Source organism: Ranitomeya variabilis, chromosome 1, assembly GCF_051348905.1.
Source record: "Ranitomeya variabilis isolate aRanVar5 chromosome 1, aRanVar5.hap1, whole genome shotgun sequence".
Classification (NCBI taxonomy): domain Eukaryota; kingdom Metazoa; phylum Chordata; class Amphibia; order Anura; family Dendrobatidae; genus Ranitomeya; species Ranitomeya variabilis.
In genome coordinates this window covers 363,558,284-363,582,689 of record NC_135232.1, presented here as the reverse complement: position 1 = coordinate 363,582,689, position 24,406 = coordinate 363,558,284, and the positions used below count along the sequence as shown (strand labels likewise).

The 24,406-nt window shown below is 44.5% G+C and overlaps 1 protein-coding gene across 8 annotated transcripts in view; it reads left to right on the top strand.

Annotated features, from left to right (window-relative positions):
- Positions 1–24,406, top strand: part of NTRK2 (neurotrophic receptor tyrosine kinase 2) — a 348,034-nt gene that overhangs the window by 113,498 nt on the left and 210,130 nt on the right. For all 8 annotated transcript variants that reach the window (XM_077248960.1, XM_077248958.1, XM_077248956.1 and 5 more), the window contains one exon: positions 22,197–22,294. In XM_077248960.1, coding sequence (XP_077105075.1) covers positions 22,197–22,294 — 98 coding nt within the window. The remainder of the gene's footprint in view (positions 1–22,196; positions 22,295–24,406) is intronic.

Here is a 24,406-nt window from a genome sequence, read left to right as displayed (position 1 = left end):
CGCGCTTTCCGGTGCCATTTTCTTGAAGACACATTGCAGTGTGTCTTCAAGAAAATGGCGCCGGAAAGCGCGGACTGCGCAGGCGCCTTTTCCGGCACCAGGAGGACACAGAAAATCTGTCCTCCTGGTGCCGGAAAAGGCGCCTGCGCAGTCCGCGCTTTCCGGCGCCATTTTCTTGAAGACACACTGCAATGTGTCTTCAAGAAAATGGCGCCGGAAAGCGCGGACTGCGCAGGCGCCGATTCTGGGAGCAGGGGGATATTCATGGCCCGGAATGGCGTCGGTGGAACGGGACAGGTAAGTTACTATACTCACCCTCCGCAAGTAACAAATTGCTGTGCCATGAGGCTGTGGCACTTCATGCCACAGCTATTTGTTACTTACGCCACTTACGTCCACAGCCACCGCACCCAGCACAGCCACGCACAGCCGCCACACCCAGCACAGCCACGCACAGCCGCCGCACTGTTGTGGATTCTGTTTGTGGGCTCCCTCTGGTGGTTACTGCTGGTACTGGGTGACTTTGGTGGGTTGCGGCCTCTGGGTTCCACCTGTCCATCAGAGGCTGGGTGTTTCCTATTTAGCCTGGCCTTTCTGTCATTCCTTTGCCGGCTATCAATGTATTCAGATGTGCTCAGTTTGGTTCCTGCCTACCTGCTCCCAGATCTTTCAGTATAAGCTAAGTGCTGATTTTCAGTTGTTTGGTTTTTTGTCCAGCTTGCTTATTATGTCTCTATGCTAGCTGGTAGCTCTAGTGGACTGAGGTTCTCCCCATGTGCCATGAGTTGGCACATGGGTTCTTGTAATCTCAGGATGGTTTTTTTGATTAGGGTTTTTTGCTGACCGCTCAGACCCCTTTTGTATCATTCTGCTTTCTAGTTTACAGCGGGCCTCAATTTGCTAAACCTATATAGATCATCTCTATGTGTGTGCCTTCCTCTCATTTCACCGTCAATACATGTGGGGGGCAACTATACCTTTGGGGTTCATTCCTCTGGAGGCAAGTGAGGTCTTTATTTTCTCTGCAGTACTAGTTAGCTCTTAGGCTGGTGCGTGGCGTCTAGAACCAACGTAGGCACGCTCCCTGGCTATCTCTAGTTGCGTTTGTCAGGCGTAGGGCAGCGGTCAGCCCAGGTTCCATCACCCTAGAGCTCGTCCGTTATTTATTTGTACTTTGCTTGTCCTGTGCTATCCCTTGCCATTGGGATTCATGATAGTATAGTCGGCCCACAAAGTGTTAATTGTTTGGGCTGAAGCAGGAGAAAAAGAAGTGTTTGGGGAATTTTTTTTTTTTTTTTTTTCCTTTAGAGGTTTTGCTGCCTAGCCCTTAATTGCTGTCTAGCTGCTTCTTACCTCCTCTTAACCCTTGAATGGCTCTGACCTTAGCTGTTTAATATGGATGTCCAGAGTTTGGCTTCCAGGCTGAGTAATCTCACTGTAAAGGTTCAAAACATACAGGATTTCGTTATTCACACTCCCATGTCTGAACCTAGAATTCCTATCCCAGAGTTCTTCTCTGGAGATAGATCTATCTTCCTGAATTTCAGGAACAATTGTAAATTGTTTCTTTCTTTAAAATCTCGCTCCTCTGGAGACCCTGCTCAACAGGTCAAGATTGTTATATCTTTCCTGCGGGGAGACCCTCAGAATTGGGCATTTGCATTGGCACCAGGGGATCCTGCATTGCTCAGTGTGGATGCGTTTTTGTCGGACTATCGGGATGTTTTTGAGGAGCCTAAGCTCAATTCGCTCCCCCCTCATAGAGATTGTGACTGTGCTATAGAATTAATCCCTGGCAGTAAGTTCCCTAAGGGTCGTTTATTTAATCTGTCAGTGCCAGAGCATACTGCTATGCGGAATTATATTAAGGAGTCCTTGGAAAAGGGACATATTCGTCCATCTTCGTCCCCTCTGGGAGCAGGTTTTTTTTTCGTGGCAAAAAAAGATGGTTCCCTGAGGCCTTGTATAGATTATCGCCTTCTGAATAAGATTACAATCAAATATCAGTATCCATTGCCATTATTTACTGATTTGTTTGCTCGCATTAAGGGGGCTAGGTGGTTCACTAAGATAGATCTTCGCGGTGCGTATAATCTTGTGCGGATAAAACAGGGTGATGAGTGGAAAACCGCATTTAATACGCCTGAGGGCCATTTTGAGTATTTGGTAATGCCTTTTGGACTCTCCAATGCTCCGTCAGTCTTTCAGTCCTTTATGCACAATATTTTCCGTGAATATCTGGATAAATTTATGATTGTGTATTTGGATGATATTTTGGTGTTTTCTGATGACTGGGAGTCTCATGTTCTACAGGTCAGGAAGGTGTTCCAGGTTTTGTGGGCCAATTCTCTGTTTGTGAAGGGCTCAAAGTGTCTCTTTGGAGTCCAGAAGATTTCTTTTTTGGGGTACATTTTTTCTCCTTCTACTATTGAGATGGATCCTGTCAAGGTTCAGGCGATTTGTGACTGGACACAACCTACATCTGTTAAGAGTCTTCAGAAGTTCTTGGGGTTTGCTAATTTTTATCGTCGGTTCATTGCTAATTTTTCCAGTGTTGTTAAACCTTTGACTGATTTGACTAAAAAGGGTGCTGATGTTGCTAATTGGTCTCCTGCGGCTGTGGAGGCCTTTCGGGAACTTAAGCGCCGGTTTTCTTCTGCTCCTGTGTTGTGTCAACCAGATGTTTCACTTCCTTTTCAGGTTGAGGTTGATGCTTCCGAGATTGGAGCGGGGGCGGTTTTGTCACAGAGAAGTTCCGATGGCTCGGTGATGAAGCCATGTGCATTCTTCTCTAGAAAATTTTCGCCCGCCGAGCGCAATTATGATGTGGGTAATCGGGAGCTTTTGGCCATGAAGTGGGCATTTGAGGAGTGGCGTCATTGGCTTGAGGGTGCTAGACATCGTGTGGTGGTCTTGACTGATCACAAGAATCTCATTTACCTTGAGTCTGCCAGGCGTCTGAATCCTAGACAGGCTCGTTGGTCGTTGTTTTTTTCTCGTTTCAATTTTGTGGTTTCATACCTGCCAGGTTCAAAGAATGTGAAGGCAGATGCTCTTTCCAGGAGTTTTGTGCCTGACTCTCCTGGAGACTCTGGGCCTACTGGTATCCTTAGGGATGGGGTAATATTGTCCGCCGTATCCCCAGACTTGCGACGTGTATTGCAGGAGTTTCAGGCGGATAAACCTGATTGTTGTCCACCAGAAAGACTGTTTGTTCCGGATGATTGGACCAGTAGAGTTATCTCCGAGGTCCATTCTTCTGTGTTGGCTGGTCATCCTGGAATATTTGGTACTAGAGACTTGGTGGCCAGGTCTTTTTGGTGGCCTTCCTTGTCAAGGGATGTGCGCACCTTTGTGCAGTCTTGTGAAGTGTGTGCTCGGGCTAAGCCTTGCTGTTCTCGAGCCAGTGGGTTGTTGTTATCCTTGCCCATCCCGAAGAGGCCTTGGACGCACATTTCCATGGATTTTATTTCTGATCTCCCTGTTTCACAGAAAATGTCCGTTATCTGGGTTGTGTGTGACCGCTTTTCTAAGATGGTTCATTTGGTGCCCTTGCCTAAGTTGCCTTCTTCCTCTGAGTTGGTCCCTTTGTTTTTTCAGAACGTGGTTCGTTTGCATGGGATTCCGGAGAATATTGTTTCTGACAGGGGATCCCAGTTTGTGTCTAGATTTTGGCGGACGTTTTGTGCTAAGATGGGCATTGATTTGTCTTTCTCATCTGCATTCCATCCTCAGACGAATGGCCAGACGGAGCGAACTAATCAGACCTTGGAGACTTATTTGAGGTGTTTTGTTTCTGCTGATCAGGATGACTGGGTTGCCTTTTTGCCACTGGCCGAATTTGCCCTAAATAATCGGGCTAGTTCTGCTACTTTAGTCTCTCCTTTTTTTTTGTAATTCGGGGTTTCATCCTCGTTTTTCTTCTGGTCAGGTGGAGTCTTCGGATTGTCCTGGAGTGGATGTGGTGGTGGACAGGCTACATCACATTTGGAATCAGGTGGTGGACAATTTGAAGTTATCTCAGGAGAAGACTCAGCAGTTTGCTAATCGCCGTCGCCGTGCGGGTCCCCGACTTCTTGTTGGGGACTTGGTGTGGTTGTCTTCTCGTTTTGTCCCTATGAAGGTTTCTTCTCCTAAGTTCAAGCCTCGGTTCATCGGTCCTTATAGGATCTCAGAGATTCTTAACCCTGTATCTTTCATCGTTTGCTATTCATAATGTGTTCCATCGGTCGTTATTGCGGAGGTATGAGGTGCCCGTTGTTCCTTCGGTTGGGCCTCCTGCTCCGGTGCTGGTGGAGGGAGAATTGGAGTATGTTGTTGAGAAGATCTTGGATTCTCGTTTTTCCAGACGTAAACTCCAGTATTTGGTTAAATGGAAGGGTTATGGTCAGGAGGATAATTCCTGGGTGGTCGCTTCCGATGTTCATGCGACTGATTTGGTCCGCGCCTTCCATAGAGCTCATCCTGATCGCCCTGGGGGTTCTCGTGAGGGTTCGGTGACCCCTCCTCAAGGGGGGGGTACTGTTGTGGATTCTGTTTGTGGGCTCCCTCTGGTGGTTACTGCTGGTACTAAGTGACTTTGGTGGGTTGCGGCCTCTGGGTTCCACCTGTCCATCAGAGGCTGGGTGTTTCCTATTTAGCCTGGCCTTTCTGTCATTCCTTTGCCGGCTATCAATGTATTCAGATGTGCTCAGTTTGGTTCCTGCCTACCTGCTCCCAGATCTTTCAGTATAAGCTAAGTGCTGATTTTCAGTTGTTTGGTTTTTTGTCCAGCTTGCTTATTATGTCTCTATGCTAGCTGGTAGCTCTAGTGGACTAAGGTTCTCCCCATGTGCCATGAGTTGGCACATGGGTTCTTGTAATCTCAGGATGGTTTTTTTGATTAGGGTTTTTTGCTGACCGCTCAGACCCCTTTTGTATCATTCTGCTTTCTAGTTTACAGCGGGCCTCAATTTGCTAAACCTATATAGATCATCTCTATGTGTGTGCCTTCCTCTCATTTCACCGTCAATACATGTGGGGGGCAACTATACCTTTGGGGTTCATTCCTCTGGAGGCAAGTGAGGTCTTTATTTTCTCTGCAGTACTAGTTAGCTCTTAGGCTGGTGCGTGGCATCTAGAACCAACGTAGGCACGCTCCCTGGCTATCTCTAGTTGCGTTTGTCAGGCGTAGGGCAGCGGTCAGCCCAGGTTCCATCACCCTAGAGCTCGTCCGTTATTTATTTGTACTTTGCTTGTCCTGTGCTATCCCTTGCCATTGGGATTCATGACACCGCACCCAGCACAGCCGCCGCACCCAGCACAGCTACGCACAGCCGCCCACAGCCACACACAGCCGCCCACAGCCGCCGCACCCAGTACAGCTGCCACAGCTACGCACAGCCACCCACAGCCGCCGCACCCACCACAGCCACCGCACCCAGCACAGCCACGCACAGCCGCCGCACCCAGCACAGCCGCCGCACCCAGCACAGCCACGCACAGCCGCCCACAGCCGCCGCACCCAGCACAGCCGCCGCACCCAGCACAGCCACCGCCCACAGCCGCCGCACCCAGTACAGCTGCCGCACCCAGCACAGCCACCCACAGCCGCCGCACCCACCGCACCCAGCACAGCCACGCACAGCCGCCGCACCCAGCACAGCCGCCCACAGCCACACACAGCCGCCGCACCCAGCACAGCCGCCCACAGCCACGCACAGCCACGCACTTCCGCCCACAGGCGCCTACAGCCACGCACAGCAGCCGCCCGCACCCAGCACAGCAGCCGCCCACACCCAGCACAGCAGCCGCCCGCACCCAGCACAGCCGCCCGCACCCAGCACAGCCGCCCGCACCCAGCACAGCCGCCCGCACCCAGCACAGCCGCCCGCACTCAGCACAGCCGCCCGCACTCAGCACAGCCGCCCACACTCAGCACAGCCGCCCGCACTCAGCACAGCCGCCCGCAATGATGGGGGCGCAGGATGGAGCAGCACGTGATAGGATGGGGGCGCAGGATGGGAGCACATGACAGGATGGGGATGCAGGATGGAGCAGCACATGACACGGTGGAGCAGCACATGACAGGATGGGGCGCAGGATGGAGCAGCACATGACACGGTGGAGCAGCACATGACAGGATGGGGATGCAGGATGGAGCAGCACATGACAGGGTGGAGCAGCACATGACAGGATGGGGGCGCAGGATGGAGCAGCACATGACACGGTGGAGCAGCACATGACAGGATGGGGGCGCAGGATGGAGCAGCACATGACACGGTGGAGCAGCACATGACAGGATGGGGATGCAGGATGGAGCAGCACATGACACGGTGGAGCAGCACATGACAGAATGGGGGCGCAGGATGGAGCAGCACATGACAGGATGGGAGAGCAAGATGGGAGCACATGACAGGATGGGGATGCAGGATGGGAGCACATGACAGGATGGGGGCGCAGGATGGGAGCACATGACAGGATGGGGATGCAGGATGGAGCAGCACATGACAGGATGGGGCGCAGGATGGAGCAGCACATGACACGGTGGAGCAGCACATGACAGGATGGGGATGCAGGATGGAGCAGCACATGACACGGTGGAGCAGCACATGACAGGATGGGGGCGCAGGATGGAGCAGCACATGGCAGGATGGGAGAGCAAGATGGGAGCAGCACATACCAGGATGGAGACCATATACCAATATAAATGCTCGCCACCCGGGCGTAGAACGGGTTCAATAGCTAGTAAATATATAATGGCAGATATACAGATTAATATTGAAATTGTTTTTGCATGGTGAATGCACTTGCAACTAATACAGATTGCAGGTGTAGTGATAGATGCTCTTTAATTAATGGTCAATGGTCCAAAGAGTAAAATGTATGTTTTCCAGATCCTGAGATGTTTCTCTAGTTTGATTTTTTTTTGTGTCTGCTTTTTTATTTAAAAAAGAGCTATCAAATGTTCTACTTTGTGAATATGGTCTTTTCAGAAGCCACTTTTCAGACTGGATGTGTGATTATATTAAGCTGCATTTATACTACAAGATAACGAGAACGAGTGTTGTTAAATATGATTGTTTCATGGTTATCTTTCCACGGAAACAGGCTGCCGATAACCCGAAGATAGAGCAAAATGCTCATTCCGCAGGTAAAATGATCTTTTTCACAGGACAAAAAATTATCTGCCTCGACAGTGCATTGTCCTGTGTAAACAGATCTCATTGCTGCAGAGAACAGAGTGTGCATCGTTTACTTTGGTCTGACTCAATGACTGTGACAGGCATTTAGACGACCGCCGATCAGTAAAAGTTTACCAATCGGCGGTCATATCATGGGTCATGTAAACGGACCTAAATATTCAGTATTCTCCAGCTGTTATCTCACCCTGCTTTATAGCATTGTCTGCATCCAGCTTTGAATATCAGCAAGTCTGTGAAATCATACTCAAACATGCCTTTATAGATTCATATCAATCCTCTCCATTTATATATATTTTTTACCACATTTTCTGTATTTTTGTTATTTTACAAGATTACCTCATTAAAGGCGTAAATGCTAGAGCATCTACTAATAAACTTAATATTAGAGTCTTATAATAGGCATATAGGAAGCAGGAGAATTCGGGTCGGTTGACTCATGGCCAGTCCAATAATGGACATCTGGATCCGGCCTAAGATAAAGCTTCTTCTACCACTATCAGGAGCCACCCCCACATTACACAATTCAGAGAAATGACTTATTTTCATGAAACCATTCCTTCTTTCATGAAACTATTACAATTATCCAATAAGTAAAGTACATAAGATTCTGTTCAATATACTATACATAGGATATTACAAACAAGGCTTGAATTAACTACTTCAGGACCACCCATAAACTTTAACCCCTTAACCATCTAGGGATTTTCCGACTTTGAGTCTCCGTTTTTGCTCCCTTTCTTCCCAGAGCCATAACTTTTTTATTTTTACTTCAATATGACCGTTGTGAAGACTTGTTTTTGTGCGAGACGAGTTGTAATTTTGAACAACACCATTGATTTTGCCATAGAGTGTACTGGAAAATGGGAAAAAAAATTCCAGGTGCGGTGAAATTACAAAAAAAGTGCAATTCCACAATGGGTTTTTTGTTACTATATTCACTTAATGCTAAAGCTTACCTGCCATTATGATCCGCCATTACAAGTTTGTAGATACCAAACATTTATAGGTTCCTTTTCCGATACCGATATCGCCTCCATTTTTCAGGATCTGGGGCTGGGTGAGTGCTTATTTTTTATGCACCAAGCTGATGTTTTTATTGATACCATTTAGGTGTAGATACAATGTTTTGATTGCCAGTTATTGCATTTTATTGCAATATTGCGGTGACCAAAAAAATTTAATTCTGGCGTTTTGATTTTTTTCTCGTTAAGCTGTTTTGATAGATTGGGCATTTCTGAACATGGCAATACCAATTATGTGTATTTTTGGTATTTTTTATTGATTTATTTTGAAACATGCAGGCTCAACGCCATAGGCCGCATCAAAGAGGGGAAGGGGACCTATGATGTGTCTACAGTGGGGACTAGAAACAGGGCCGGCCCGAGAGATTACTTCGCCCTAGGCGAAACTATTTTGTTGCGCCCCTACTACTTTTAAAATACCTCCCAACTTTTGAAAATGGGAAAGAGGGACAAAGTTTGTGGTGCGCTTCGCGTGCCGCGGCACATTTTAGGCCACGCCTCTGACCACACCCATTCATAACTAGCCACACCCATATCCACGTCCCAACCACACCCATTTAGCACTGCTGATCACACTGTTTCATAAAGAATAATTATAAACAAAAAAATATGGCCACACAGTGCTCCATACTGTATAATGGCCACACATGATGTTCCATACTGTATAATGGCCACACGTGATGCTCCATACTGTATAATGGCCACACATGATGCTCCATACTGTATAATGGCCACACATGATGCTCCATACTGTATAATGGCCACACATGATGCTCCATACTGTATAATGACCACACATGATGCTCCATACTGTATATTGGCCGCACATGATACTTCTTACCATATAATGGCCACACGTAGCTACTCCTACACACGCGACTGCGCTCCGTACACACGCGCTCCGCTCCATACACCTCGTACACACGCGGCTCTGCTCCGTACACCTCGTACACATTTAGCTCTGCTCCATACACCTCATACACACACGACTCTGCTCCGTACACCTCATACACACACGGGTCTGCTCCATACACCTCATACACATTCAGCTCCGCTCCATACACCTTTTGCCTTTTGAAAAGATTTTTTATAATTTTTTCTATTTTTTCTCTGGTGCCCCCTTAGGGTCGGCGCCCTAGGCGGCCGCCTAGTTCGCCTATACGTTCGGGCCGGCCCTGACTAGAAATATTTGATACACTACCAATTTTACAAATTTTCCCTGAAACAAAGAATGGAGAGGTATTTAATTTTTATCATAGGTACATTTTAACTGTGAGAGACAGAATCTTAAAATAAATCCAGAAAGTCACATTGTATGATTTTTACATAATTTGCATTTTATTGCATGAACTAAGTATTTGAAACAATAGAAAAACAGAACTTAGTATTTGGTACAGAAACCTTTATTTGCAATTACAGAGGTTAGACGTTTCCTGTAGTTCTTGACCAAGTTTGCACACACTGCAGCAGGGATTTTGTCCCACTCCTCCATTCCGATCTTCTCCAGATATTTGGCTGTGTGATTCAGGTCATTGTCATGCTGGAAGTCCCAGCCATGACACATTTTCAATGCTCTGACTGAGGGAAGGAGGTTATTAGCCAAAATCTTGCGATAAATGAACCCATCCATCCTCTCTTCAATATGGTGCAGTCATCCTGTCTCCTTTTGCAGAAAAGCACCTCCAAAGTATGATGTTTCCCCCACCATGCTTTATGGTTAGAATGGTGTTCTTGGGGTTGTACTCATCCTTCTTCTTCCTCCAAACATGGTGAGTGGAGTTGATTCCAAAAAGTTCCATTTTGATCTCATCTGGCCACATGACCTTTTCTCGTGCCTCCTCTGGATCATCCAAATGGTCATTGTCGAACTCCAAATGGGCCTGGACATGTGCTGGCTTGAGCATGGAAACCGTGCATGCCCTGCAGGTTTTTAATCCATGACGGCGTAGTGTGTTACTAACAGTAATGTTTCAGACTGTGGTCCCAACTCTCTTCAGGTCATTGACCAGGTCCTCCTGAGTAGTTCTGGGCTGGGCTCATTCCTGATATTTCTCAGAATCATCATTACTCCACGAGGCAAGATGTTGCATGGAGCCCCAGGCCGAGGAAGACTGACAGTCTTCTTGTGTTTCTTCCATTTTTTAATATTTGTGCCAACAATTGTTTCGTGCTTACAAAGCTTCTTGCCTATTGTCCTGTAGCCCATCTGAGCCTTATGCAGGTCTACAATTTTGTCCCTAGATTCATGTCATTGTGCAGCTATAAGGGCAGAGGAAGAGGAAGCTAGGCTCCCTGTAGTGAAGCCAAACATGATTCATTATCAAGTCTACCTTCTCTCCCCCACCCCCTGGATTCAGCGATCATGTGATCTCTCATGTAGGGAGAGAAGAGGCACTGCTGAGTTCTAGGAAATTAGATTGCTTTTCTCCTGTAACTAAAGCTGATATACAAGCCACAGTTACAGAGGAAATCAGCAATAAAACAATGTATTGGAATGTTCAAATGCCCACTCCAAAGGACTTATATACAACTTTATAAGTAGTGATGAGCGAATTTGTTTGGAAAATGACCGCCACACATAAATTCGACATGAATATGGCATATACGGGTTCGTGATCGGAAACACAGGCAAATTTTTATAAAATCGGGAAAATCGATAACATTCGGTAAAAAGTGTGATGAAATATTTGTGTTGCCACAAAAGTATTTTCAGCACTTTTGCAAGAATAATGCTGGTATATCATGAGCGTTTGGCACGTGTTGATGAGGGAAGGAGGTTTACAGAGCTCAGAGGCATTGCGTTCTTGCAAACGGTAATTTTTTTCCCTTTACTTTATGTGTGCAGCTAGCCAATCAGTTCCCACAGAGCAGTACTAGTGTGGCAATTATCGGGAAGGGGTTAAAATAATTATAATTTTTTTATTGCAAAACTTGATACAGCCCATCGTATCCTATGTTGTCATTTTATTGGGTTGAAATTAAGGTGTCTGCATACCTCATGCACATAACAAAAACAAAAAAATTCTGTTTCTAAATGTGATACTGGCCGCCACATCCCAAATATGAATGCTGAGTGGCACACCTCTCCCCAGGAAAAAGCACGAGCGAAACGCGTGTTGGGGTTAGGAGATACCACGTGCCACTCGGCATTCACATTTGGAGCAGCACAGATCCTGGTAATATGTGCATGGCTTAGTTTGTCGTACCTTATGAACATTGTAAACGGAATTATACTTACAGCATTTGCCACCACTGTGTTCCATTCAGAGATGTTGCCCTGCCAGCGGAACCTATGTAGTTCTGCACCTGCACTTTAATACTGTGTGGTACCACCCAATTCGCATGGCTCACCTCCTCAACCTGGTATAACAGTGTTTTCTCCACCACTATTCTGGCCTGAGTAAGCAAAAAAGGATTGTCGGTGTGTGCTCACGTCAACCAATCGCACCCCTCAGGTCATCGACTTGCATCGTGACAGAGGTCTTTGTCCATGCAATTTAATGTTGATATGCCATGTGCCGACATGGTGGAATTCCACTCTGCACATATTGCAGAGACGGTGGCAGCAGCAATGAGCACTGTCGCAGTATGTCATGTTATAGCCTGGGGCAAGGCAATACGGACATGGCGCATATCACGTTTACAGAGTGGGCACAAATTAGGGACCTCTGAACCCTTCTGCACAGATTTGAAATGGCTACTAAGATGGTTAGTGCTGATGATGTCATCATCAGCATCACTATTCCGGTCATGTATAGGCTGGAGTAGACTTTGAATATACTGTGGGAGGAGATGGTGGTCCCAGAAGAAGAGGAGGAAACAGAGGAGGATGCGGAAGGGATAACATTGTCTCAAAGTTCCAGACTGTCGTCACATAGGCAGATGCCAAGGGAGGGTGGATTACTGTGATCGAGGGGGGCTGGTGATAACAGACAAACTGTTAGTGAAGGTGCAAGATCCGAGGGTCAAATGGAGGAGGAAGAGGTGATGGGCAAGCAACTGTCAGCAGATAAAGAGGATAATCCTCCCCTCTCTGTTGTTCATCGCTGGCGGGAGGGGACAGAGCAAACAAGCATCAGAATTACCCAGCCACCAACATAGCATGAGCGTGGATCTCATGGTAGAGCCCGACATATGAGTGCCTTCTTGCTGCAACATGATCCCTGTATAGTTATGATTAGAAATATTGCTGACTACTGGGTTGCCACTCTGTTAGATCCACGTTATAAAACCAAATTTTGCCTGATGCTTCCTGCCCTAGAAAGAGACTTCAAATGCTGGAGTATCGAAGCACGCTTTTACACAAACTTAATTGAGCTTTCCCCAAGACAGTAGTGAAGAAAACAGTTTGCATTGCAGCTTTAGAATTCCAACCTCCAGCACATCAATTCGTCAATGCCAAAACATTAGCTGCAGCAGCAGAGCAGCAGTAGTGTAAGTGAAAGAAGCAGTTTCTGTGAGTCCTTTGACACCTTTTTTAGTCCAGCTCATTCACCAGCACAACAGAATCCAAGTCTTACACATGGTGAACGAATGGAGAGGATGGTGTAGGAGTATCTAGAACTGAATATCAATACCATCGGGGAGGATTTGGACACTTTCACATTTTGGTTGGTCTTCTAAAATGGATGAGTGGCCTGAGCTCACCTAACTCGCCTTGGAGGTGTTATCGTGCCCGGCAGCCAGCGTTCTCGCAGATTGTGTCTACAGTGCTGATGGTGGTATCCTGACGGATAAGCACAGCCGGCTGTCCCCTGAAAGTGTAGACCACCTAACTTTCATCAGGATGAACAAGTCATGGATCTCAAAAGAATTTTGCACCATAGTCTCAGACTGTACAGACTAGGCGATATTGCATTTTTTAGTATGCAGCATTAATGTTGCATAAATGCACTCTGTGACATCTTTAGTGTGGCTTCTGTACATGCTGTTGCTATTGCTGCTGCAGATGTTAACACAAATATGTTGAGAGGTAAACAGTCATGTTTGGTCTACATCTGCTGGGTTGGCAGTAGTACAAGACGTGATGGTCCGTATTATACTATTTCTACTGTGGTGAAATTGATGTAATTTCTGTGGTGTTAGGCCCTCATTTTTTTAAATGTGAAAACTCTTGGTTGGGTGTCCATCTGCTGGGTTGGATGTAGTGGAAGACCTGTCGTTCACTATTAAACTATTTCTACTCTTGTGAAAATTATGCCACTTCTGTGGTGTCAGGTCCTCTTTTTTTACATTTGAAAACTCCTTGTTCGGTGTTCATCCACGGGGTTGGGTGTAGTGGAAGATTCACTATTATACTATTTTTACTCTCCTGAAATGTATGCCTCATCTGTGGTGTCAGGCTCTAATTTTTGGAAATTTGAACACTCCTTATTGGGTGTCAATCTGCTGGGTTGGGTGTAGTGGAAGACCTGTCGGTTCCTATTATACTATTTATACTATGGTGAAATTAATGCCACTTTGTATTTTTGGAAATGTGAACACTCCGGATTGGTTGTCCATCTGTTGGATTGGGCATAGTAGAAGACTTGTCAGTCCCTTTTATGCCATTTCTACTCTGGTGAAAATGATGGCACTTTGTTTCTGTCTGCCACTAATTTTTGAAAATATGGAGACTCCTGGTTGGATCTCATTTTGTGTGTTGCCTGTAGCAGTAGGCCTCCGAGACCGTTAGGTCTCCACTTCATTGGAGTCAACTAGCCGTGTTACTACTATCCTTAGATTTTTCTGACAATGGTAGTCTACGAAACTGATATTTATGCCATCTGAGTGTGGCTCAGTATGAAAGCTTGTTGAGCTGTTGTATGTGGTATCAGGGCTCCCAGCACAGCAGGCCTACACTGATCCCTCACCCACCTCGTTTTATTTTGATATTCAATTCAAAGCTGTAAATGCTGTCTCAGACCCCGATACCTCATGCATGCTGATTGCTGCAGTGCCATGCTACAATTTGCACTGTAGGTGAACTGAGGCCACGTTCCTGGTGTCTGTCCCTCATTTGATGTGTTTTGGCAGCTTTTGGGACTGTTAGAAGGTATTGTGCATGCGTTTGTTTTTGCCTTGTCTTGAATGACATTCGGCTATATTCCGTGAATATTCGCTCATCTCTACTTATAAGCGCAAAGTGTGCAAAATAAAGGACAATAAAAAAAATTATAAAAAACAATGCGTTTGAGAATCACTGTTCCCAGCCCTGACCCCATTTAAATAAAATATGTCCAATACAAAAAATAATCTCTATGGAAAGGGGGAACACATTTAAAAATCTTGCTTGGCGCGATAGCTGGTTAAAAACTACTCTTCTTTGGTTGTGTAGTTTCACTTCAGTGACAGATGTTGACGCTATTTTATTTGTAAAACTACAGTATAAGATAAAAAAATAGAATTTATGCTTTAAAGCAAATTTGTCATTAGGCTTTTGCTACCCTGTCTGAGAGCTACATGATGTAGGGACAAAGACCCTGGTCCAATTTTGATAAAATGACTGTTTTCTCTGCTGGAGATGTAGCAGTTCTCTGAAAGATGAGCTCTGTATAACACCGCCCACACCACTGATTGTCAGCTTTCTGTGTACATTGTATTTCTCCCTTTTTTTGTATGCCTTCTCGCTGATCATCTGTGTCAGCTAGGGTTGAGCGACTTTTACTTTTTTAGGATCGGGTCGGGTTTCGTGAAACCCGACCTTCTCATAAGTCGGATCGTGTGAAATCGGCCGATTTTTTTGAAAAGTCGGTGGGCCGACCCGAAACACGAAACCCAATGCAAGTCAATGGGGAATAATATTTCTCTCTCTCTCTCCCCTCCGTGCAATGCATAGGTTGTGTTGTTCTGTGCAAATCGCTACATTCCAAACGGTAATATGGCTCTGTGACGCCGCAGAAAGCAAACCAGACACTATGTCATCACGCTGCCCACACTTCTTCATTGGCTGAAAAAATGGCGGGGAAAGCGTCCTACGAAACGTGACTTTGGCGCAAAGATCGCCGACCGCGTGGCCGATTCCACGCTGGAGTCGGGTCGGGTTTCACGAAACCCGACTTTGCCAAAAGTCGGCGACTTTGCCAAAAGTCGTCGACTTTTGAAAATGACCGATCCGTTTCACTCAACCCTAGTGTCAGCCATTACCTCTATGATTAAAAAGGGTCGTATACTGAGAAATTCATTGTACAAGCCTCACTTTTTCTTTGGCCGTCCAATGCTTGACATCAGAGGAAGATATCTCAAGCCTCTAATTTGAAGTCTACATTTTTACCCCATTTCCTTAAATACAAAACAATTTAAATTATAGGCACGCTGGAATAGCACAATCCTAATTCATTAAGAATCACTTACCACTAGTGTTGAGTGAAACCTTCCGATATGCAAAGGTATCGGTATCGGATTGGATCGGCCGATACCGGCAAAATATCGGATCTCGCCGATACTGATACCCGATACCAATGCATATCAATGGGACACAAAATATCGGAATGGTTCCCAGGGTCTGAAGGAGACGAAACTCTCCTTCAGGCCCTGGGATCCATATTCATGTATAAAATAAAGAATAAAAATAAAAAATATTGATATACTCACCCCTCCGGCGGCCCCTGCTCTTAGCGGTGCCTCCGTTCTTAAGAATGCAGAGTTAAGGACCTTCGATGACGTCGCGGCTTGTGATTGGTCGCGTGACCGCTCATGTGACCTCTCACGCGACCAATCACAAGCCGCGACGTCATCGCAGGTCCTAAACTCACTGCATTCTTAGGAACGGAGGCTGCCGGTTACATCGCTAAGGTCCAGGGTCCGCCGGAGGGGTGAGTATATCCATATTTTTTATTTTAATTCTTTATTTTTTACATGAATATGGATCCCAGGGTCTGAAGGAGAGTCTCCTCTCCTCCAGACTCTGGGAACCATACACTGGGAACTTCCAATTCCGATTTCCGATATCACAAAAATATCGGAACTCGGTATCGGAATTCCGATACAGCAAATATCGGCCGATACCCGATACTTGCGGTATCAGAATGCTCAACACTACTTACCACTTAAAGGGAACCTGTCACTAGGTTTGGTCGATAAGAGATACAGCCATCACCTGTCAGGGCTGATATACAGCATTCTATAATGCTATATCTCAGCACACAACCTGTCCTGGAAGAGAAGAAAAATAACTTTTATTATACTCACCTGCGGGGCGGTCCGGTCTAATGAGCATTGCTGGTCTTGGTCCGGCTCCTCCCTTCTTCTTGTAATGCCGCCCTCCTGCTTGCTTCATGTGGATGACGCATCTCCTTGGCACCATGCTCCTGCACAGTTGCAATTCTCTGCCCTATTGAGGGCAGATTAAAGTACTGCAGTGCCCAGGTGCCAGGAAAATTCAAAGAACCCCGGTGCATGCGCATTGCAGTACTTTGCTCTGTCCTCGACAGGGCAGAGATGTACGTCTGAGCAGGAGCGCTGTGCCAAGGAGACTGTGTGGATGATCAAGGGACGCGTCATCCACATGAAGCAAGCAGCAAGATGGGGATTGTAAGGAGATGGGAGGGGCCGGACCAAGACCAGCGATTCCCATGGGACCGGACCACTGCGCAGGTGAGTACAATAAAAGTTATTTTTCTTGTCTTGCAGGTCGGGTTGGGAGCACATATGCAGCATTATAGAATGCTGTATATCAGCCCTGAAAGTTGATGGCTGTATCTCTTATCAGCCAAACCTGATGACAGGTTCCTTTAAGGAATTAGGTGCATGTGATTAGTTACATACACCTAGTCAGAAAAGTTACTATTGTGAGAGGCTGGAATAACATTTCTGGCATATGGAACAATGCCACTCTTAAAGTATTTGTCAAGTGGTCATTGACACGTCCCACCCGAGCTCCTTCTCTGTCCATTTTGATGTAGTTGCCCAAAACTGTTGTGAAAAGGTCAAAAGTCACAAAAATTTTATGCAGCTTTGTGTTGCACAAAAATTCTGTGACATTTGAAGGTGTTTTATGCCAAAATTCTGATGTAAGCACGATAATGAATTTGGGTTGTAGTATGTCTATATAGTATATATACAGTGGGTACAGAAAGTATTTAGACTCCTTTAAATTTTTCACTCTTTGTTTCATTGCAGCCATTTGGTAAATTCAAAAAAGTTCATTTTTTTCTCATTAATGTACACTTTGCACCCCATCTTGTCTGAAAAAAATACAGAAATGTAGAAATTTTTGCAAATTTAATAAAAAAGAAAAACTGAAATATCACATGGTCATAAGTATTCAGACCCTTTGCTCAGACAATCATATTTAAGTCACATGCTGTCCACTTCCTTGTGATTCTCCTTGAGATCGTTCTGCTTCTTCATTGGAGGCCAACTGTGTTTAATTAAACTGATAGGACTTGATTTGGAAAGGCACACACCTGTCTATATAAGACTTCACACCTCACAGTGCCTGTCAGACCAAATGAGAATCATGAGGTCAAAGGAACTGGCCAAAGAGCTCAGAGACAGAATTGTGGCAAGGCACAGATTTGGCCAAAGTTACAACAGAATTTCTGCAATACTCAAGTTTCCTAAGAGCACAGTGGCCTCCATAATACTTAAATGGAAGAAGTTTGGGACCACCAGAAGTTTTCCTAGACCTGTCCATCCAGCCAAACTGAGAAATTGTGGGAGAAGAGCCTTGGTGAGAGAGGTAAAGAAGAACCCCAAGATCACTGTGGCTGAGCTCTAGGGATGCAGTAGGGAGATGGGAGAAAGTTCCACAAAGTCAACTATCACTGCAGCCATCCACCAGTCGGGCCTTTATGGCAGAGTGGCCCGACGGATGCCTCTCCAATAAGATTCTCTGGTCTGATAAGACAAAGATAGACCTTTTTGGTGATAATTATAAGCGGTATGTGTCTAGAAAACCAGGCACTGCTCATCACCTGCCTAAGACAAATCTCAACAGTGAAACATGGTGGTGGCAGCATCATGCTATGGGGGTGTTTTTCAGCTGCAGGGACAGGACGACTGGTTGTCATTGAAGGAAACATGAATGCGGCCAAGAACCGAGATATCTTGGATGAAAACCTCTTCCAGCGTGCTCTGGACGTCAGACATGGCCAAAGGTTCACCTTCCAACAAGACAATGACCCTAAGCACACAGCTAAAATAACAAAGGAGTGGCTGCAGAACAACTTTGTAACTATTCTTGACTGGCCCAGCTAAACCCATATGAGCATCTCTGGAGAGACCTGAAAATGGCTGTCCACAAACGTTCACCATCCAACCTGATGGAAAAGATAATTTTTGTGAAATTTTTTTTATTTTTACGGCTCTACGTTATAAACTTCTGTGAAGCACTCGAGGGTTCAATGTGCTCTCCACACCTCTAGATAAGTTCCTTAGGGGGTCTAGTTTCCAAAATGGCATCACTTGTGGAGGATTTCCACTGTTTAGGCACATCAGGGGCTCTCCAAACACAACATGGCGTCTGATCTTAATTACAGGCAATTTTGTGTTGAGAAAGTAAAATGGTGCTCCTTCCCTTCCGAGCTCTGCCATTCGCCCAGACAGTAGCTTACCCCCACATATGGGGTATCACCATACTCAGGACAAATTGCACAACAACTTTTGAGGTCCAATTTCTCCTGTTACCCCTGGAAAAATAAAAAATCGGGTGCCAAAATATCTTTTTTGTGAAAAAAATATGATTTTTTATTTTTATGGCTCTACCTTATAAACTTCTGTGAAGCACTTGAGGGTTCAAAGTGCTCACCACACATCCAGATTGGTTCCTTGGGGTCTAGTTTCCAAAATGGTGTCACTTGTGGGGGGGTTCCACTGTTTAGGCACATCTGGGCCTCTCCAAATGCGACATGGCGTCCGATCTTAATTCCAGCAAATTTTGCATTGAAAAGTTAAACGGCGCTCTTTCCCTTCCGAGCTCTGCCATGCGCCTAAACAGTGGTTTACTCCTACATATAGGGTATCAGCGTACTCAGGACAAATTGCAAAATAACCTTTGTGGTCCAATTTCTCCTGTTACCCTTGGTAAAATAAAATAAATTTGGTCTGAATTAAATTTTTTGTGAAAAAAAGTTAAATGTTTTTTTTAAACATTCAAAAAACACCTGTGAAGCACCTGAAGGGTTAATATACATCTTGAATATGGGTTTCAGCACCTTGAGGGGTGCAGTTTTTAGAATAATGTCACTTTTGGGTATTTTCTATCATATAGACCCCTCAAAGTGACTTCAAATGTGAGGCGGTCCCTAAATAAAATGGTGTTGTAAAAATGAGAAATCGCTGTTTAACTTCTAACCCTTAGAACTTCCTAACAAAAATTTTTTTTTTGCAAAATTGCGCTGAAGTAAAGTAGATATGTGGGAAATGTTATTTGTTAACTATTTTGTGTGACATATTTCTCTGTTTTAATGGCATAAAAATTCAAAGTTTGAAAATTGCAAAATTTTCAAAATTTTCACCAAATTTCTATTATTACACAAATAAATGGAAGTAATATCAAATAAATTTTAACACTAATGAGAAGTACAATATGTCATGAAAAAAAAATCTCAGAATCGCCAAGATCCATTGAAGCGTTCCAGAGTTATTACCTAATAAAGGGACAGTGGTCAGAATTAATTACTATAGAAATAAAAATTAATACACCATTTGAAATACTCCAGGCTTAACCAATATTTTATTCAGTGTGCCTACTTGGATAATACATAAAACTCTAAATATCTAAAAGGGTTTATCCAAGCTTTGCTTTTATCTGATTTTTATGAAACTGTAGCTTAGAAATACTTTTTTATTTCATTATGTTTCCAAGCTTAGTGCAGAAACTTTACTTTCACGATATCAGGGCTCTCTGTGGTTGGGCAAAATTATCCATACTTGCCAACCTTTCATTGCAAGGCTACTTGAGGGACATCCCTTTGCACTAAATGGAAAAGCACTGCTGGTAAATTTTAGACTTACTCACATCCCTTTTCCTAAGCTCTTTTACCTGAATGAATGAATGAAGATAACTCACAAAATAGCTGGTTTCAAGGGGAATTTCAGGCAGGTTAATTGAGGCCCTGGAGCTTTGATGATTCAGCCAGGGGATCACCCAAATCCTGGGAGCCTTTCAAGTGTTGGGAGAGTTGACAAGTATTGGACTTCCGTGTAAAAGACTTCATGATTTCCCTTCCACAGACTTTGGCTTTGATTGATCAATACCTGTATTGTGCATGCCAGTCTTGATGAGGAGGTATGTTTATGCCTCTTAATGAATCAGAAGCATTGGATGAGTGGTGTGCATATCCGTATGCGCCTTGCAACAAATCCTACTCCAGTCTCTCCTCCAGTAAGATTTTTGGCATCTCTCATTAAATTCACGCTCCCGTCTTGCCCCAGCCCGACCCACATTGTCGAAGCTGAGCACAAATGGCATGAAAACGCCAAAAGTTGCAAAATTTTTGTGCAGCCTCCCAATTTTATGACTTTTTAAAGCTTGTTACACCAAAAAAGCTTTGATGAATCGGGCCCATTGTCTCTATTTAATGCTGCCTGCATGACACCTGCTCTGGTTTTCTGCTGCACACTGTCTCTTCGAAAGAGGCATGTGTTTTATAGGGCAGTGGGATAACTGCCTGTTATGGCCAGGTGAATGTGTTTGAGACTAGTTCAGTGAGACATTTCTGCAACAGTTCATTAGTATGTGACAAATATATATGGAAATGCAAAATATGCAAATATATGGAAAACCCCTTTCATCTAATCTATTCAGTGATCCATAGTATACTGTATTTTATTTGGTTGCAAACAAAACACACATTCTGCCCTTTCCTTGTGGGTCCTTCCTTATTTTCCCTAAGCACTAAATAGGATACAGACATTAAATAGGTGCTGATACAAACTCATATTGCATTCTTTCATTTAAATTCAGTTAAAACTATATTAAACATGGCTTAAATAGTTTTATCCCAGGAATACTTTTATGCTCAAAAATTACAAAAGTATTCTCTGAATTTTACCTTTATTGGCTAACCAGAAAAATGATGCTTGCAAGCTTTCAGAGCACAGTGGCTCCTTCTTCAGGCAGGATTGCAAACAAATTACTGCCTCTCAATTTGTAACAAAAACCTTAATTTAGTTTCCTTGGCTTATCTTTAGGAGGCATCGCCCCATCCACTCTATGCACAAATGTCCTGTTGTAATATCACTTAAAATGTTGTGCTTTTTTCTTATTAATCTATTTGTAATCTTGTCTGAAGAAGGAGCCACTGTGCTCTGAAAGCTTGCAACATATTTTTTCTGGTTAGCCAATAAAGGTATCACTCCTAGTATACTTTTGTCATTTTAAGGCTTAAAAGTTTTTACATCGATTTTTCAGACTAACACGTTACCAAAATATAATTTTTATTGTACATCATACCCCATGAATAGGAATGCATATATTAGCTAACCAAAGAGATACATGGTTTTTGGAGGTTGGAATCAGTATAATTTGTTTTCTATAATCTGCCACGAGATTTATGCTGCCCCAACTGAGTACTGCATAGAGAATAGGAGAGATCCTGATTCCTGATGCCAGTGGTGTGCCATTAAGAACCTTTTTGCTGTAATTTTGATAAAAGACTGGTTTATATGCTGCAGCTCTGCTAGTCATCTCAGTGATGAATTCAGTCTTGTGCTTCCCCAGCAGCTGATTGATATCTTTCTGCATATATTTTGCATAGGCATAAGGCTGTCAATCAGCTATATAATGTGTAGTTAGTCGGAGCTCATGAATATCAAGGACTACATGGTAGGAGATCATAAATGAGAGTAGTACCAGAGCTGCAGCAGATTAATTAACAGTATTTATCAAAATTACAGCAAGAAGCCCAGTAAGTGACCCAGCATTAGAATCAGAATCACTGTCCCTACTATATCTTGTAAGAAGATACATTTTGTGACAGATTCTTTTTAATGTAGTTTGACATCTTTACTATATTAAATAGCCTTTAAGTATCTCGAATAATGTTGTCATTATTTATATTTCAAGATTATGAGGCTACTTCTAATGGCATGGGTGGAAACAGCACAGACAATGGAGTCACTTCAACAGATGTTTCGAATGGAGGGAATGAAGACAGCATTACGGTAACTATGATATTTGTGTTTATATTGCATAATGTTAGGTAATGATCCCTCATGAATCCATCAAAAAAAGTTAATGGTTAAAAATACCGTTTTTATTGAAACAAATTTAATTAATTATTAACAAACAAATAAAACAGAAAAGGTGCTATCTAATGAGGGACAGAAATTCTGAACAATTATAAACGTAGAGGTCTTTGTAACCCAGAGATGCAGATCTGAAAAGGTAATTACTTTAGTGAGTATTTTCTACTACAGCTCAGAATTAATTATTCATAATCAATTGGTAAATATTTGTAGCACTATTGCCAGCTCCCATGCATGATTTCCCCTCCCCCTCCCCCTACATGCAGTGATGCTGGCATATTCATTGATCTGGCCCCACAGTGTGGTCCCCTTCTGCTGGCATGTCTGGTGCATGATGCATGATGCACTTCCTGGCACCGCGCCTAGTGTTCATGTGCGTGCGCTTCCCACTTCTTAAAGGGGCATCGCGCATAGAGTGAAATGTCCTCAGCCTGTTGCTGAGTGGCATTTTGTATAATGAGTTCACCTGCAAGATGGCTCCCAGCCAATTGTTGAGAGTCATCCTGTATAAAAGACTAATTTTCTTGTAGGGAGCTGCCAAAGCAACAACATTCATTAGTATGTAGTCTCTCCTGCTATTGAGTTGTTAGATCCTCTGGTACTGGTGTGACCAGTGCCTGAAACCCGAATTCCCTCCTGGTGTGGCCAAGTCCTGAACCTGAATACGTGGTCCCGGTGCGGCCAGAGTCCTGAACATTGTCCCCTGGTCCGGATACGACCAGTCCTGTTCCTGAACTCCACTGGACCTGGTTAGCCATCTCCTGAACATTGTCCCCGGTCCTGGTGCAGCCTGTCTTGTTCCCAAACTCCCCTTGTCAGTGTCCCACATCGGCCAGCTCCTGAGCATTGTTCCCTTGTCCTGGTGCAGCCAGTTCTGTTCCCAAACTCCCCTGGTCCCTGTGTGGCCAGTGTCTGAACATTTCCTTATCTCCATTTCAGTATCCTTTCTACAGTGTTCCTAAACTTAACCCATTAGTTTGAACGGAGCGCTATTTCAGTGTGAGCGTACCTGACCCCTAGGGTCAGCAGCTGCAGTAGCGGATTCTGCCTAGGAGTGGTACATGGCGGCTACTTACCGCACAAGCCTGACCTTACCATTAGAGGCTCCAGTGAACACCAGGTAACCGCTTAATTATGCCCTTCCTAGGTAGGCCTGGCCCGGCATAACAATATTTAGTTATCCATTTTAATATTGGAATAAATTCCACAAGAATTGAACAGTATATATATTACTATATATTTGCACAAATCTACACCATATAATTTATGGTCTCAGGCAGTGCAGAGTATACAGTGTATAAAGAGAAATAATTACGAGTTTTATGAATTGGCCGTCTTAACCCTTTTCTGACCTCGGACGGGATAGTACGTCCGAGGCCAGAAGCCCCGCTTTGATGCAGGCTCTGGCGGTGAGCCCGCATCAAAGCCGAGACATGTCAGCTGTTTTGAACAGCTGATATGTGCCCGTAATAGGTGCGGGCAGAATCGCGATCTGCCCGTGCCTATTAACTAGTTAAATGCCGCTGTCAAACGCAGACAGCGGCATTTAACTACCACTTCCGGCCGGGCGGCCGGAAATGATCGCATCGCCGACCCCCGTCACATGATCGGAGGTCGGCAATGCTTCTGAATGGTAACCATAGAGGTCCTCGAGACCTCTATGGTTACTGATCCCCGGCAGCTGTGAGCGCCACCCTGTGGCCGGTGCTCACAGCACACCTGCATTTTGCTACATAGCAGCGAACATCAGATCGCTGCTATGTAGCAGAGGCAATCGCGTTGTGCCTGCTTCTAGCCTCCTATGGAGGCTATTGAAGCATGGCAAAAGTAAAAAAAAAAGTTAAAAAAAATGTGAAAAAAATAAAAAAAATATAAAAGTTTAAATCACCCCCCTTTCGTCCCAATCAAAATAAATCAATAAAAAAAAAATCAAACCTACACATATTTGGTATCGCTGCGTTCAGAATCGCCCGATCTATCAAAAAAAAGCATTAACCTGATCGCTAAACGGTGTAGCGAGAAAAAAAT